Source organism: Euprymna scolopes, chromosome 6 (genome assembly GCF_053919585.1).
Source record: "Euprymna scolopes isolate OS-2025 chromosome 6, ASM5391958v1, whole genome shotgun sequence".
NCBI lineage: Eukaryota > Metazoa > Mollusca > Cephalopoda > Sepiida > Sepiolidae > Euprymna > Euprymna scolopes.
This window is the reverse complement of record NC_136487.1, coordinates 16,049,367-16,064,185: the sequence shown is the minus strand read 5'-3', so window position 1 is coordinate 16,064,185 and position 14,819 is coordinate 16,049,367. Positions and strand designations below refer to the sequence as shown.

The 14,819-nt window shown below is 31.6% G+C and overlaps 1 protein-coding gene across 2 annotated transcripts in view; it reads right to left on the bottom strand.

Annotated features, from left to right (window-relative positions):
• Positions 1 to 11,815: 11,815 nt before the first annotated feature.
• LOC145277533 (GDP-fucose transporter 1-like) overlaps positions 11,816 to 14,819 on the bottom strand; it is a 131,773-nt gene continuing 128,769 nt past the window's right edge. For both annotated transcript variants that reach the window (XM_080128985.1, XM_080128984.1), the window contains exon 6: positions 11,816 to 13,714. In XM_080128985.1, the coding sequence (XP_079985111.1) occupies positions 13,164 to 13,714 (551 nt within the window). In that variant the 3' untranslated portion in view covers positions 11,816 to 13,163. The remainder of the gene's footprint in view (positions 13,715 to 14,819) is intronic.

Here is a 14,819-nt window from a genome sequence, read left to right as displayed (position 1 = left end):
ATACTTGTTTGCTACTTCGGCAATGACCGTCAAAGCATAGACATCGTTCCCTGATGGTAGTAGATATGGCAGGTAAGTTGCCAGTTCGTGGGATGATCTTGCCAAGATATATTCAACACTTTTTTCATTTTTGAAAGCATTAAAAAATTTACCAATTTGAGAAAAGATGTCAAAGTATTTTAAAACAATCATAGCAAATCAGACCCAAATAGCAATCTGTTTGACATATCAATACTTGATTCAGACTCGCCTATATTTTTTTCTCCACTATGTTATTGAGACAAATATATTTTCTGCCATTTTCTTTTAATTTATTCCAATTAAGACATTTTCCTGTATTTATATATATATATATATATATATATATATTCTTACTTGGCCAACAATGGGAGCAGACGTTTGTTATTATCTATCCATTTACTTTTTCCTTGAATTGAATATTAACTTTCTGCATTACTGTGAATGCTGTACAACCTAAAAGACCAATTTCTTTTATGAACGTTAACTGAATTGTTCGCATTTTGAAATTTAAACCATTGGACTTAAAATTCTGGATATTTTGTTTCTTAAAAGGAGTTTTCTTTCGCCTTTCGGATTACCAATGAGGGAGTCATTACCCACACTAAAATGTTATTCCCGTTTTTTTTTTGCGCAATTATTTCATGTATATATTTTAACTGTTATGCTTACAATTTATGACTAAATATCATAAATTATTGTTTCATCCAATGCATCAACCAGTAAAATTCTCGCTTTGCTACAATTATAATTTGATAATTTCTTACTGTTCTCTGATGAGAAGAATAGCAAGAGTGGCATTCTTTGAAACTCCGCAAAACAAGGACTTTGAAAATTGTTTTTGGAGTATTCTATCGAATAATAAATTTAATTGTAAAATTTAACTTACAGTTTTACATTCTTTTATTTTCCCTATATATACAATCATTTCAAAACCAAAAGATGTACTTAATTTGCACTCATAAACTTTTATTTATTATTAATATTATTATTTTTTTATGTAATATGTCTTACACATGCTTCATTATTATATGGAATAAAAAAGGATTTGGAGAAGAAAAAAACGAAATGGAGATATGTAAAATTTAGAAGAACATAAATTAAAAACAAAACACTTATTATAGTGTTTATAGACCCCCCCCCCCCAATAGTTGAATTCAAAACACACGTTGGAAAAGCTGTAAGTTGCTATATTGGATCTCCTATAGGTATAAGAATACTTCCATCGTTCGAACACTCTGGATTGTCTAATGTCTGCACCCAAAATGAGTTTTTAATAGATATTAATTTCTTTCATTCTCATGGCAATTGTTTGGTGGCTTGGAGGTAAAGGCTTAGCAAATAGAATCAAAGATGGCTTCATAGCTGAATTTGAATCTCCTGACCACCAAGAATTATCATCCTACACTGATGATTGCGTAAGCATGAAACGCTAGTGTTTGTAGGTATAAAGAATAATTATTATTTAACTATGATTACATATATCAGTGTTGGGATGATCAGTTGGAATTAGAATCGAGAATAAAAAGATTGGAATTTTTGGGATATCAGAATTAGAAAAATGTCTGCCTATATTCTGATGCTAAAAACGATTCTTTAATCATCTTTTTTTTTAAAGCAAAATTTTCCACTGTTGATAATAATAAAATAATAAATATTTACTGATTTTAAACTACCAGTAAAGCTCAAATCTATAGACCCCCCCACCACAAGTGCGTTTTTACATTTGAGCAAATATATACACATTTAACATGTGTTTTTACAGTAATCCGGAATAAATAACTTCATAGTAAATTATTTAAAAATGTATAAAGAATCAGAATCTGTAATTGTATCGGATTCGGGAATTTGGTATGGAATTGATAATATTTTATCAGAAGCATAGAAAATATGTAAATCGTCCCATCACTAATATATCTCAGGTTGACAAGAAAGTTCTCATAGTTTTTAAAGTTTGAATTCAGATGAACATATCTCGGCTCAAAAAAAAAATTTATTGATCGAAATAAGTACCATCAGAATCAATACACTTTTGCCAACACAAAACAAGTGTAATAGCATAACAAAAAATCTTGTATTCTCGTGGCGATGATATCGCTTAGGTTTTTACATATTTCTCACACAGAAAGTTGTCAAGATACTTGAAAAAGTGGTAGTCAATAGGTGAGAGGTCTGGAGAATATGGCGGATGAAGCAGAGTTTTGTAATCTAATTCATTTAACTTCTGCAGGGTTGGTTTAGCAATGTGTGATCGGGCATTATTGTGGAGGAGAATTGGACCTCTTCTCTTGACTAATACATCCATCTCTTGAAAGTACTTCTTCACCATAATGGTTTCGCCTGCATTCACAAAACTGTAAAGGATGAGAGCAGTCACAGACCATCAGTCAACATGACCTTCTTTTGGTGTAAATCTGGCTTTAGAAAGTGTCATGGAGCTTCGTCGGCATCTAACCACTGAGCTGAGCATCGCTGGTTGTCGTAAAGGACCCACTTTTCATCGCAAGTCACAATCCAGTCGAGAAACAGATTGTTCTTGTGTAAAAGAAGGGAAGATGATACTTTATATATAATGGCGTTTCTTTTGATTGTCGTTCAATTTGTAAGGCACCCAATTATCAAGTTTTGTCTTTCCAATCTTTATCAAGCTGTTGGAAATCAGTGTATACATTACATCTAATTCAGAAGTTCTCAAACAGTTGTGCGTGGATTGGCTTCGACTAAGGCTCTTAATTGATCATTGTCAACATCTGATGACTGACCACTACACTCATCATGAAGACTTTCGTCGCCATCGCAAAATTTCTTAAACCACCATTGTGTTCTGCATTCAATAGTGGCTCCTGGTCCAAACACTTTACTGATATCGCAAGCTGTTTCAGCAGCTTTTTGGCCTAGTTTAAATTAAAATAAGAAAATTGTCCGAATTTGCTGTCTTCCATCTTGTATTCAACATTCTGAAAAGAAGACATAATTGTTTTAAAACGATTGTAATTTAAACGATTAGATAGAGCGAAAAATGCTATTTTAAAATGATATATAAATTAAAGGTATTATAAAAACTTATTTGAAAATACATCATTTGAAATCAAAATTAAAAATTCCACAAGAACTTCTGCGTCAACCTAATATAAAGGGAGATAATTATAATTCAGTATATAATAGCAATTCAAATAATTATATAAAAAGTGAAAATTGTTTGTGTTTGTTTCAAATTTCATGTTTGTATTGTTGTACATGCAAACTGCATTGTAATGTCTACAACAGGTTTCGCAAAAGATGTAAAATTATAATTGCATTTTTAAAAGCATTAAAAATATTTACATCTATTTTCAAATCGACAAAGTATTACTTACACAGCTGATTTGTTTATAGTGATGAAAGCTTTGTGTAGAACTATCCACACTCCATGGAATAAGGAAATAATTATCTTTATCTTGTATTCCTTGTGTGCGAACAATAAATGCTGTAAATCATAATTTGAAAAAGTTTTAACTCCTTTCATTTTATATATGAACTCTTCCTTCAAATCCAGATATATGAGGTTCAGGTAACTAAGTTGTCTGAAATGTGTTTATACTGGTGAAGGCTTTGTGTAGAACTGTACATGCAAAGAAGCAGAAGACGAGAAACTTGACTCCTTTTTTAAAAAAATGCCTTTATATCTGGTATTTCCAACACCACATTTTTTTTCTAAATATTTAAAAATTAATTTCTCCTTTTTTGGCCATGTGTGACTTTTTATCTCTGCTGTGATGTCACCCACGTCTCTCAAACACATGTTTTTCAAAACACCGGTCACATCTCAAACATGTGCTTCTCTCATCACGTCTCGAATACCACTTCTCCGAACACCATTAGTTCTTCGACCACATGTCCTTTCGTCTCTGTGACGTCAGTTCGCATAGTTGGCTTGGTCATTTGCATATCTTTATGTGACTGCTGCTGCTACTCCCAGCATCAGCGGTTGTTACAGAACTATCCACACTTTCTTTTTCAACTTTTATTGCTAAGCTCAGTCGATGGAAATGATTGCCACAAGACAGAACAGACGATAGACCTCAGGTTTTACATCAGTTTTCCTCCTAGATGCATGTCTTAACGAAGACTGAGGGTGCATCTTTTCCAGTGATTTTTAAATGCACTCTCAGATACTAACCAGGAAATTTCTATGACCTGCTGCAATACATATAGCGCCTAGTATTTCCGAATGATCATCCATCTAGTACTGACCAGGCTCATCATTGCTTAATTTCAGTGATCTAACGAGAACCAGATTAGGAGTCATTACATCTGGAAGTAATATATATTATATGAGGGGCATTCCAAAAGTAATGACTCCTAATTTTTTTTATTCCACCCAAATGGATCAGAGGGGATTGCAATTTGCATTGTTATGATGACTGAAATTATGCATTCATGACCTGAAAATTCTATCTCTCTGTTGCATATATTGATGTTGACAGACTAAGAAAGCAATCTCCGTCATGGACGTGCATCACAAGCAGATGTGTCATTGAATTTCTGGCAAAAGTGCATTAAGAATGGTGGTGACCATGTAGAAAAACAAATTCTGGAGTAAAAAAGATTGCTCGTTTTAATCGTACTACTCCCATTTTCATAGTTATACAACTTTTTGATTTAAAAAATAATTAAAAAATAAGAGGCTAGCAACCCTTGTGTGTGTTTGTGGTACCCAACTAATGTTACATTCATTTGAAAAAAAAAAAAACATGCATAATCATACTGTAACAAAAATTCTGTTACAACTTGTGTCACACTTGTTTTTCATTGAATAAAACGAAGACAATTTTTGGTGATTTCAATAAATTTTAATCGAAATTTTGTAAAGAGTGATAAACATAATTCAAGCATTTGATCCAAGTGAAAAAATATTTTTCAATAACAAGTTTTTAATCCACTTTAAAACAGAAAACAATCCCCATTTTGTTTTTAACTTTTTATGCCCATTTAATGGAATCAAGCTTATACATATAAAAGGCCTGGCAATCATGCAGCTTGTTTGCCAGAGCACGAGTTCATAAACATAAGTTAACACTAAATGAGAACATTTTTATTTCGGATTCATTAATATTCAGTAATTAGATAATTAGAAACTGTACTTATCAGGAATCACCTGGTAACTATGACGATCATTGATTTCTTTCAATGAACAGAAATTTACAAAGTAAGAAAATTTGAAAAAGTTCACTACAATAAAATAAACTTAGAAAAAATACTCATCTCATCATAAAATAAAATCATTTCAGGAATGGTGCGATAATTTCATAAATAATTTCATAAAATAATTTCATAAAATCATTTCATAATAAAATCAGAAATTTTTTTTTAGTTTTTCAAAAGTATTTTTAATGCAAATCAAGAATTCAACCTAATTAAAAACAAAAATAAAAACCAGGAAAATCCTTATAATGTACATACCCATCACAGAACGAAAATGTCATATTCTAAAAATCCTGTAAATTAACCAAGTTATCAAGTTTTGTCTTTCCAATCTTTAATTGTTAATATAGACAATCATTCTTTTGCGATTTTTGGTGATTAATGACAAATTGCAGCCATTACAAAGCTCATGTTTGGAGAGGATGTTAAGTGGGGGGGGGGGTAACCAGTGATGAATTTTAAAGATGGTGGACAGAGAAACATTTCTTGTTTCCTCATAGAATTTGATTTTCTTAGTAAAAAAAAAAGAAAAAGAAACTACTCGATCAATTTACATAATTTTTTAAATAATATATTTTCATACTGTGACAAGTATGTACATTAAAGATTTTTCATTAATTTAAAAAAAAAAAAAAATTGAATTCTATACTTGCACAATATTTTTCAACAAATTCTAAAAATTTGCTATGCTAAACATAATGAAATAATTTTTATCAACTTTGTAAATTTCATGTTATTTTTGGAATATGAAAAAATATTTTGCCTTGGTTTAAAAAAAGATGAAGAAAATCTGAACTTGACTATTATTACAAAGTCCCATTTATGGATCATGCTTACATTGTTGCCAGGCCTTTTATAGGTATTTCCTTAAATAAAAAAAGTTTTTGCTGAAAACAGCATTTTTTTTCTTCCCAAAATGAAACAACAATTATAAACAAAAAAACCCAGTTTTTTTGTTAACATTTCTATAGAAGTGAGATATACCATTTAAAATTTTTCTTCTCTTTTACATCATGTAGACATCTCTGAATATCAAGAATTTCATGCAAACACACACACACAGGTAATACTAATCCTATCCAAAACCAGCATTCAGAGTTCAAATCAAGTTGAATCCATTAAATTAAGATCATATTTCAATCAAACAGAAATGGTCAAAGTTTAATTAAAAGTGATTATTAAAAAAAAAACAACAAAAAAAATAAAAAACATGGGCATTTCTAGAGAGACTAATATTGTTGGGAAAATATATAAAAAATACTTGAAAATTTCCTAAGTTATGCAATTATTTATTGAATTGCATTCAAGTGACGTTTTGTTTTTGCAGTTTTAGGTAAAAAACAAAAACAAAAAAAAAAAACGAAAGATTTTGCTCGATTGTCAATTTTATAGCATATCAACCCTTTAAGCCCCAAAACATAGTATCACTTGTTAATGATTCATTATAATTCAATCTGATATTCCACACTCCACAACACATCTAGATAATCAAGGCACGAAGGAGCATGGTAGAGCAAGGAAGACCTTACTTTAGTGCAGTTATATTACTTGTTTTGCCCTCCATCCAAGTATTCTTTGGTTTACCACACTTCCTAATGATGGGCTTTTTTTTTGTTGGCCAAGGTGCATGGTCCTATCTTTTATGCAGTTCTAGGAGATCCACCCTATCAGGCTTAACTTTCTTGTCCTTTGAGAAAGAGGTTAATTTATTGCTAATCACTTGAGGCACCCCTAGTGGAGAATGTCGATGTTAAGACATTTTTTTGCAGGCCAGAGGGCTCTTTTTCAAGTGCGATGACTTTTCAAATTTCACTTTTTCGACCTTGTGTCACATCTTCCTACTGTGGAAGGAAGATAAACATCCATTCCCTAATGCCTATCGTACAGCATGCTAGGTCTTGCATCAACTCCATAATGTGTCTTTATATCTAGAGCATTAGGGAGCATGGTTGACCAAGAATGGGTAGAATACTTAAAAAGCTAGATAACTGCATGCAACTGATGTAAATCTTTTGAATGAAGCATCAACAGTAAACATGATGCATTGTCTTCAGAATCTGAGACACTTGCAGCATTCCTTAAATACCAAAACTGATGATGATGATGATGATGATGAAGCAGTTCCTTAAGACAAAGTGGCATTAACGTTCGCAATTATTACGCTCAATAAGAAAGTGATTCCTTAGATATAATCACATATTAATTTAGTCTCATGGAAACATTAGTGGTTAAGTGAACAGCAACACAGACTGGCAACCTGGTTGTACCAAGTTCGAATCCAGTCAATTCCATAAAACCATTTCCATCTAGTGAAGTTGGCAACCTTCACATGGTCCCTCTTGTAAGAATACCAACAATAGAATCAATCTGGTCAACAAAGTTGTACCATTTTGAGTCATATTTTTATGACCGCAGTCGCTTAGAATTTTTTTATGAGGATGTGGCACAAACCAAAACATTGACTTATCCGTGTAAATCAAGCAATCGAGCACTATTGAATGGAAAATATACGAAACTCATTACCTAACAATAAATGTAAACTTATTTCCTATACTTTATATATATATATATATATATATATATATATTGGATATTTAGTTGTTTACAACTTGTCAGTATGGCTAGACACAGCTAGCGTATCCACAAGGAGATCCAAATATTTAACTATAATAATCGTAGTCAAACATCTTCCCAGTGAGCTATCATACACAGGTAATTTCATAATTGATTAATTTTATTTTTATTGATTTTATTTGCTTGAAAAAACTTAATTTGTTGCAAATCAAATCAATCCAAAATAAATATTAAATAATTTGTCATGTTTTTATTTATTAAAAACAGACTTTTATACTTATAGATGCCCCAAATAATCTATAATTATCCTCTCTATCTCTCCTTAAAAACAGTTCAGCGTAAAAACACTAAATTAATAATGACAATGTGAGTGCAGGTGTAGAGTAGAAAATACAGATCTAAATAAACAATGGTAAAACGTGCATAAAAGAAAATAAAATTAAAAACAAAAACGAGTTTCGAATTTAAAAAAAAAAAGAAGAGGAAATAAATGCGAAAAGAGTAAAGTGAAAATAGGTCAACATAAATTTTAGAGGCATTTCACAATAAATTTGAGACAAACAGTGTTGATACTTCAATGTTAGTATGTTAATGTAGTTTTGCTAACTTGGTAGATCTCACATTTTAAGCTTCTACAGAGATTTGGATTTAAAATTCTAACATAGCATTCCCATTGCGAGGAATATATATATATTATATATATATATATGCACTTTCATTAAATAGAACAGACAACTCTTGCTTGTTTTTCTTGTAATCCTCCTTTTCTCTTTGTCGAACCATTTTCCGAACGTTTTTTTTTTCGAGTGAAAAAAGAAATTTCCCATAATCGCGAACGTTTTCGACCCCCATTGGTCATCCTCAGGCGAGTAGTAAAAAATAAAAAATGAAATTGAAAAATTAAAATAGCGAGATTAAATGAAAAAACGGTTAAAAGACGATTAAAATCGTTTAAAATTACTAAAATACTCAAAAGCACTTGAGCGTGCTCCCCGTTTCAATTTGAACGTGGTTAATCGTTGGTTTATTAATGTGGATTAACAATGCCTCAAAGATTGGGAGGCGCACCTCGCAATATGAGACAGTTAAAATGGTTGTGTTTTTTATTAATATGTCTCTAAATTCAGTTTTAGTGGTGTGCTATTAAGTGCTGATAGATTGAACTATTCGGGGAAGACAGGTTAAAGGACGGGAGATGCCATGAGTATGCACGCCCCTTTTTCTTTGTTTTAGGGATAATTTTTTTCATTTCTTTGTGATCATGAATGTATATGTGTGCGTGTGTATATATATATATATATATATATATATATATACATATATATGCCTATGAATGTATGTGTGTGTATGTATATATATATATATATGCCTATGAATGTATGTGTGTGTATATACATATATATGCCTATGAATGTGTGTGTGTGTGTGTATATATATATATATGCATATATATGCCTATGAATGTATGTGTGTGTGTATATATATATATATACATATATCCATGAATGTATGTGTGTATGTGGATGACTACATATATATATATATATATGTATGAATGTGTGTATATATATATATATATATATATATATACATACATATGCGTATGGATGTATGTGTGTATATATATATATATATATATATACACATATATATATATATATATATATATATATATATGTATGAATGTATGCGTGTGTGTATATATATGCATGCTCATTGGCTATAATAAATAGGTGGGTGAGTAATTAAGTTGATTAGCAAACCCAGAACCCCGAGGATATATAAAAACAGGAAACAACATCAATTCAATGCAATAACCTGACAAATCCTCATGGGAATGAAACATGGAAAATTCTATGTAGCTCAATTGCCATATATATTTTTAAAACTTAATATAAGTTTGAAAAAACAGCAGTAAAAGCTTTTGTTTCTACCCTTTTTAATCCAATCTTTCAAATTGGTAGAGTAGCAATCCAATATTAACAGGAACTCTGTATATTTGCGAGTGTTTTTGATTCACATGAGTTCTTTTGAAGCATGTGATGATGTTAACGAAATTAAAACTGGTGAATTTAATAATAAAGAAAATAAGACATTAGTATGAAACCAGCAGTGACAATTGGAGTATAGGAGTAGAATATAAGGTGTAAATGTGATGATGCCTTTGTAAATGCGACAGAACTCCTTTATCTCCAAAAATCTCAATGGATATTGAGAAACCAGCAGAAAAACAAAGAGAAACGGCAACAAAAAATGGAGCAAGTGATACAGACTAGGCAAGGAATTTAAGATTGTTTTTTTTATATGCTGTTGTCACTGTTATTTAGGATTAATAAACTGGGCTAGGTTTTAGGAGAGTTGGAAGGAAGGATATAATTATAGATCATTAGGGTTTTCCATAAGTAAAAAAAAAAAAATGTTTTCATCTAACCCCGCTAAAAAAAAAAACCTAATAAATAAAGAACCATAATATTAAAGTGTACAATAGTTTGTATTATTTGGATTATTATTTTTCAAGAACAGATAGTATAATGGATAAAATACTAAGTAGTAATTAATTCTAAGTGACATTTTTTTGGAGGTTGAAGGTTCAGTTCTTAGTGTGGATGATACAAGAATACAGTCCTGAATTATTTAAGACTTTTACTCGGTCATGGCTGACAGAATAAGAGCAAAATACTCCCATGGATTAAATAATGAGTTCCATTTGAATATTTTGTAGTTCTGCAGATTTTCAAGTGTGACAAGATATAGCTAGAGAACGTTGAAAATTACATCGACCAAACCCGTTGTGATAACATTCAAAACGAGAATAGTAGTTTGAATTATTTTGAATTATCAATGCTTATCTAAAAGAATTTCTGAAACACAATAGCTTGTCTTAATCTTGAAAAATTAAATTCAGAAGTTTTTTAAATATATGTATTTCTTAAATACGCTAACAAAAAAAAAAAATACTTGATTAACTTATGTAAGCGTTAGTTACTCACATAGAAAATAACGACAAAATTTGCGTGGACACACTTTTGTAAATATCTTGAATACATCAAATCTTAAAGTCTAAACAAAAAAATATTGTTGATGCGGATGACATTTGAAAATGCTTACAAAAAAAAAAAAAATAGTTTCATTTTTAGAAAATGTCCCGATTTACTTGCCTCCCCACGAGGGCAGAGTTAGACACAAAGTTTTTAACGTAGGAAAAAAATTAATCTTTCCAAAAGATTATCCTTTAAGAAGATTGGAACAAAAATAAAAATTGCCACAGCCTAGAAGGATTTCTCTTTTTACTGGCTGAGGACAGAAAAGATATTACACTGATCTTATGCCAGAGGATGAGAAAAATCTGAATTTTTAGTAAATTGTCCCCATGATCCTCTTCCAATTCAATTAACATTCATCCAGCGAATTAATCAAATTTTGTTCATTCCATTCATCATTTTCAATCCTCTCATGATATTCTTCATCATTTAATTGAGAATCTATTCATCTTATTGGTCCTTATTTTCGAGTATCGTAAAACTTTCATAAAGTGGTGACTAAAAATATTTTTTTTTGTACCTTAAAAATATATGCTTTGTCAAGACACATTGAAGGAGACAAAAACATTAGAAATCCTATCGAACATACAGAATGGTTGTTGACATACACATTCAATGAATTTTTACAATTTTTGTAAAAATTGTCAGAAAATAATTTAATTCATGCGAGTCAAAGATTTCAGAAGACAAATTAATAAAAGTGAATTTGATTTTACTAGTTTTGGTCCTTATTTAGAATTTTCAAAAAACTAAATTGCAGAAAAATCTTTTTGATGTACATACCCGTTACAAAATGATGTCATATTCCAAAAATTATGTGAATTGATCAAGTAAATTTTTTTTTTTCTGTAAAAAAAACAAAAAAACAAAACATTTTTCTTACAATTTTTAGTGATTTTGATAGGAAATTGTATGTAGCCATTATGAGGCTGATTTTGATCTTGATAATTTAAACAGAGCTGTCTCCCCCTTATAAAACATGCCGGATCAAAAAATAATCTCATTTTGTCATAAAATTTTATTTTCTCAGTTAAAAGACAAGTACTTGATTGATTTCTGTGCTTTTTGGAACACAAAATTTTTGTTCTATGATGGGTACATACATCATAAAGTTTTTAAAAGATTTTTTTGCCGTTCTTGTTTTGAAAATAAGTTTAATTCTAAATAAGCATTTCCGCTTCTTTAAAAACAAAAAAATAAATAAACAAAAAAACTTGTATATTTACTTAAGTGGTCAATATGATATTTGTCAGATAATTATCTGGTATGGATGCTCAGACATCCGCACACATACACATTTATGCGTACACCCATTGCATAGAAAAAAAATTAGAGCAATGGCTTTTGTCCAGTAATTTCCCTTATATAAAAAAAATAAAGAAATCTGTATTATGTATATATTCTGGATGAAACAAAAATATCATATTCCAAAATGCACGTAAGTTGATCAAGTAGTTTAATTTTTAAATTAGAAAATCAAATTTTATAAATAACTGAGGAGCGATTGTCTCGCATTGTAATTTTGAAAACAATTTCCAGAAACAAAAAGAAGATAACTCAACAATAATATAAACTCACAAGATTTTTGTTGTAATGCCTAAAAATTCCCACTAATCGCTTAAAAAATATTTTCATTAGAAATAAATAAAACTACTTGATCAATTTACATGATTTTTGGAACATGATATATATTTTTTCATTACAGCTACATGCAAATTTTTCTTTAATTTTGTTCTTTAATATAGAGGGAATTCTAAACAAGAACCATTTTTTTTCTTATTATTTGGATTCATCAGACTATTGTTCTCATCTTGAGTTTTATTTTTACATTTTGATCGATGTAACCTCCAACCTTCTTCAGGTGTATTTTATCAAACTCTGGAATGTTTTCGTCGAACTTGGGAATTTGGACGGAATTTGAATGGAACCCTTTATTTACTTTATGGGGGTAGTATGCTCTTGTTCCGTCAGCCATGACTGGATAACCAAGTAATTCGCAATTGTATTTTTCGATCACCCATACTGAGAATTGAACCTTCAATCTTCAAAATATCACTTTTATAACTGATTTTTCCAAATACTCTAACTACTGTGCCACAGGTCCTTCCGAGTTCGACAACAATATTCCAGAGTTCGACAAAATACACCTGAAGAAGGTCAGAGGTTACATCGACCGAAACATTGTGAAAAAAAAAAAAAACACTCAAGATGAGAACAGTAGTCCGCTGAATGCAAATATGAATAAGCAACCTCATCTCAAAAATTCAGAAACGTCATTTTTTATATATAAATTTGTAGCGAACAGGACAGCAACTGTTACGAAAATCTTAGTCTTTCTTACAAAGACTAAGATTTTGCTGGTAAAAGCTTTTCTGTCTGTTTTTCGAGGTCCTTTTCGTTCTTTGTATTTAACATCTCTTTTGAGTGTTGTATCTTCAGCTCTCTACGTTTTACCTCTGTATAGCTCATCGATCCGACAAGGACAGTCATATTGCTGCACCACCATAAAAAGGATTTCACATCGCCATTGTACATGCAGGCGAGCACCGTCTGAGCGCAGGCTTTTGCCGTGCCTGATACGTTGTGCGTGAGGGGAGATGTATACTGAATCTGGAGACCTGTGGCATAACCAATGGCGAAACCAAGAAATCCACTGATGGACATGACATACCAAAAGTGCACATTTCCAAGGTGAGGAAACGAGATGACCGTGTTGAACTCACCAAAGAAAAGCATCAGAGGAATAAAGAGGACAGTAGCGTTAATATTGTTGTAGAGAGTGAGGCGCCAGACATTATTGTCTACCATTGGTAAGATCTTCTTGGTGAAAATAGCATTCATGGCTACACTCGCACTAGCAAAGACGCCGAATATCACACCGGTAACACTTAGGGAACCTGTTTGAAAGATGGAGAAGAAAAAGACAATTTTAATCATTTGAATATATAAATCAATAAGAAATATACATGGAAAAAATACCTTTTCTATTAGTAATCATTGACAATCGTAGATCCATTAGAGTTTGGAACGATAAATTTGTTGCCGTAAAGAAAACAACGCTTCAGCTTTATTTTAAAACTTTTATCGAAAAATTAAATTCAGGTAACTTGATTATGTAGTAGAGTTCACATCTATTCAATGTAGCCGTCTTCAGCCTCAATCCCTGCCTCCATATGGATCTGGAACGGAGCGCTTTTCTACAAGCACTGGTGGGAGTTCGGTAAATATTCAGCAGATGGCGGCAATCAGACTGATTTTGGTGTTGTGGGAGGTCATGTTGGTGATGTTCTCAACATAACCAAACAAAGTAGTCCAGTAGTTTCAGGTCAGGGGAGAAGGGGGTGGCCAGTGAGAAAAGGGTACAAAGTCGTAGCACTCCTTCTGAAGCCAAGCCTGAGTCTCTTTAAACTTGTAAGCCAGCACGGAGTCCTGCTGCCACACCCAAAGTCTGCCAGCGGCCATTTGAATGCACTAGATCACCATACTCTTCAGTACATCGAGGTACACTTTGGTGTTAACTTTCAAACGGAATTTGAAGATGTTAGGTGGCATGATGTGGCCCTCACTTGAAACCACACCAAAGACCATAATCCTGACTGAAGATTTTATTTTCATCACTCTGGGCACGTCCCTGTTATTGGTGACAATCTAGTGATGCATTTTGAGGGTGTTGGCAATGGTTCTGTTGTCATAATTTGAATTGATAGAGAGCAAGAGTTGTACAGCAGTCCATCTCCAATCTCACTCATTAAACATTGTGTCGGTTTCAGACATGATAGAAGGCCCCTATAGCTCTTGGGATTTGTACACAACTGGCCAACTAGCAGATGGTCTGCAACAAAAAAATAAAACAGGTTTTCATCAAATGGAAATGGAATCATGTTGTCTTTTCAAGAGCGATAATTTTATTGTCCCACCCTGTATATGTCAAAATTTAAAGAAATCACTGCAGGTTTTCCAACTGCCTACTAGAATTAGAAGGAGCAACTACATATGGATAAG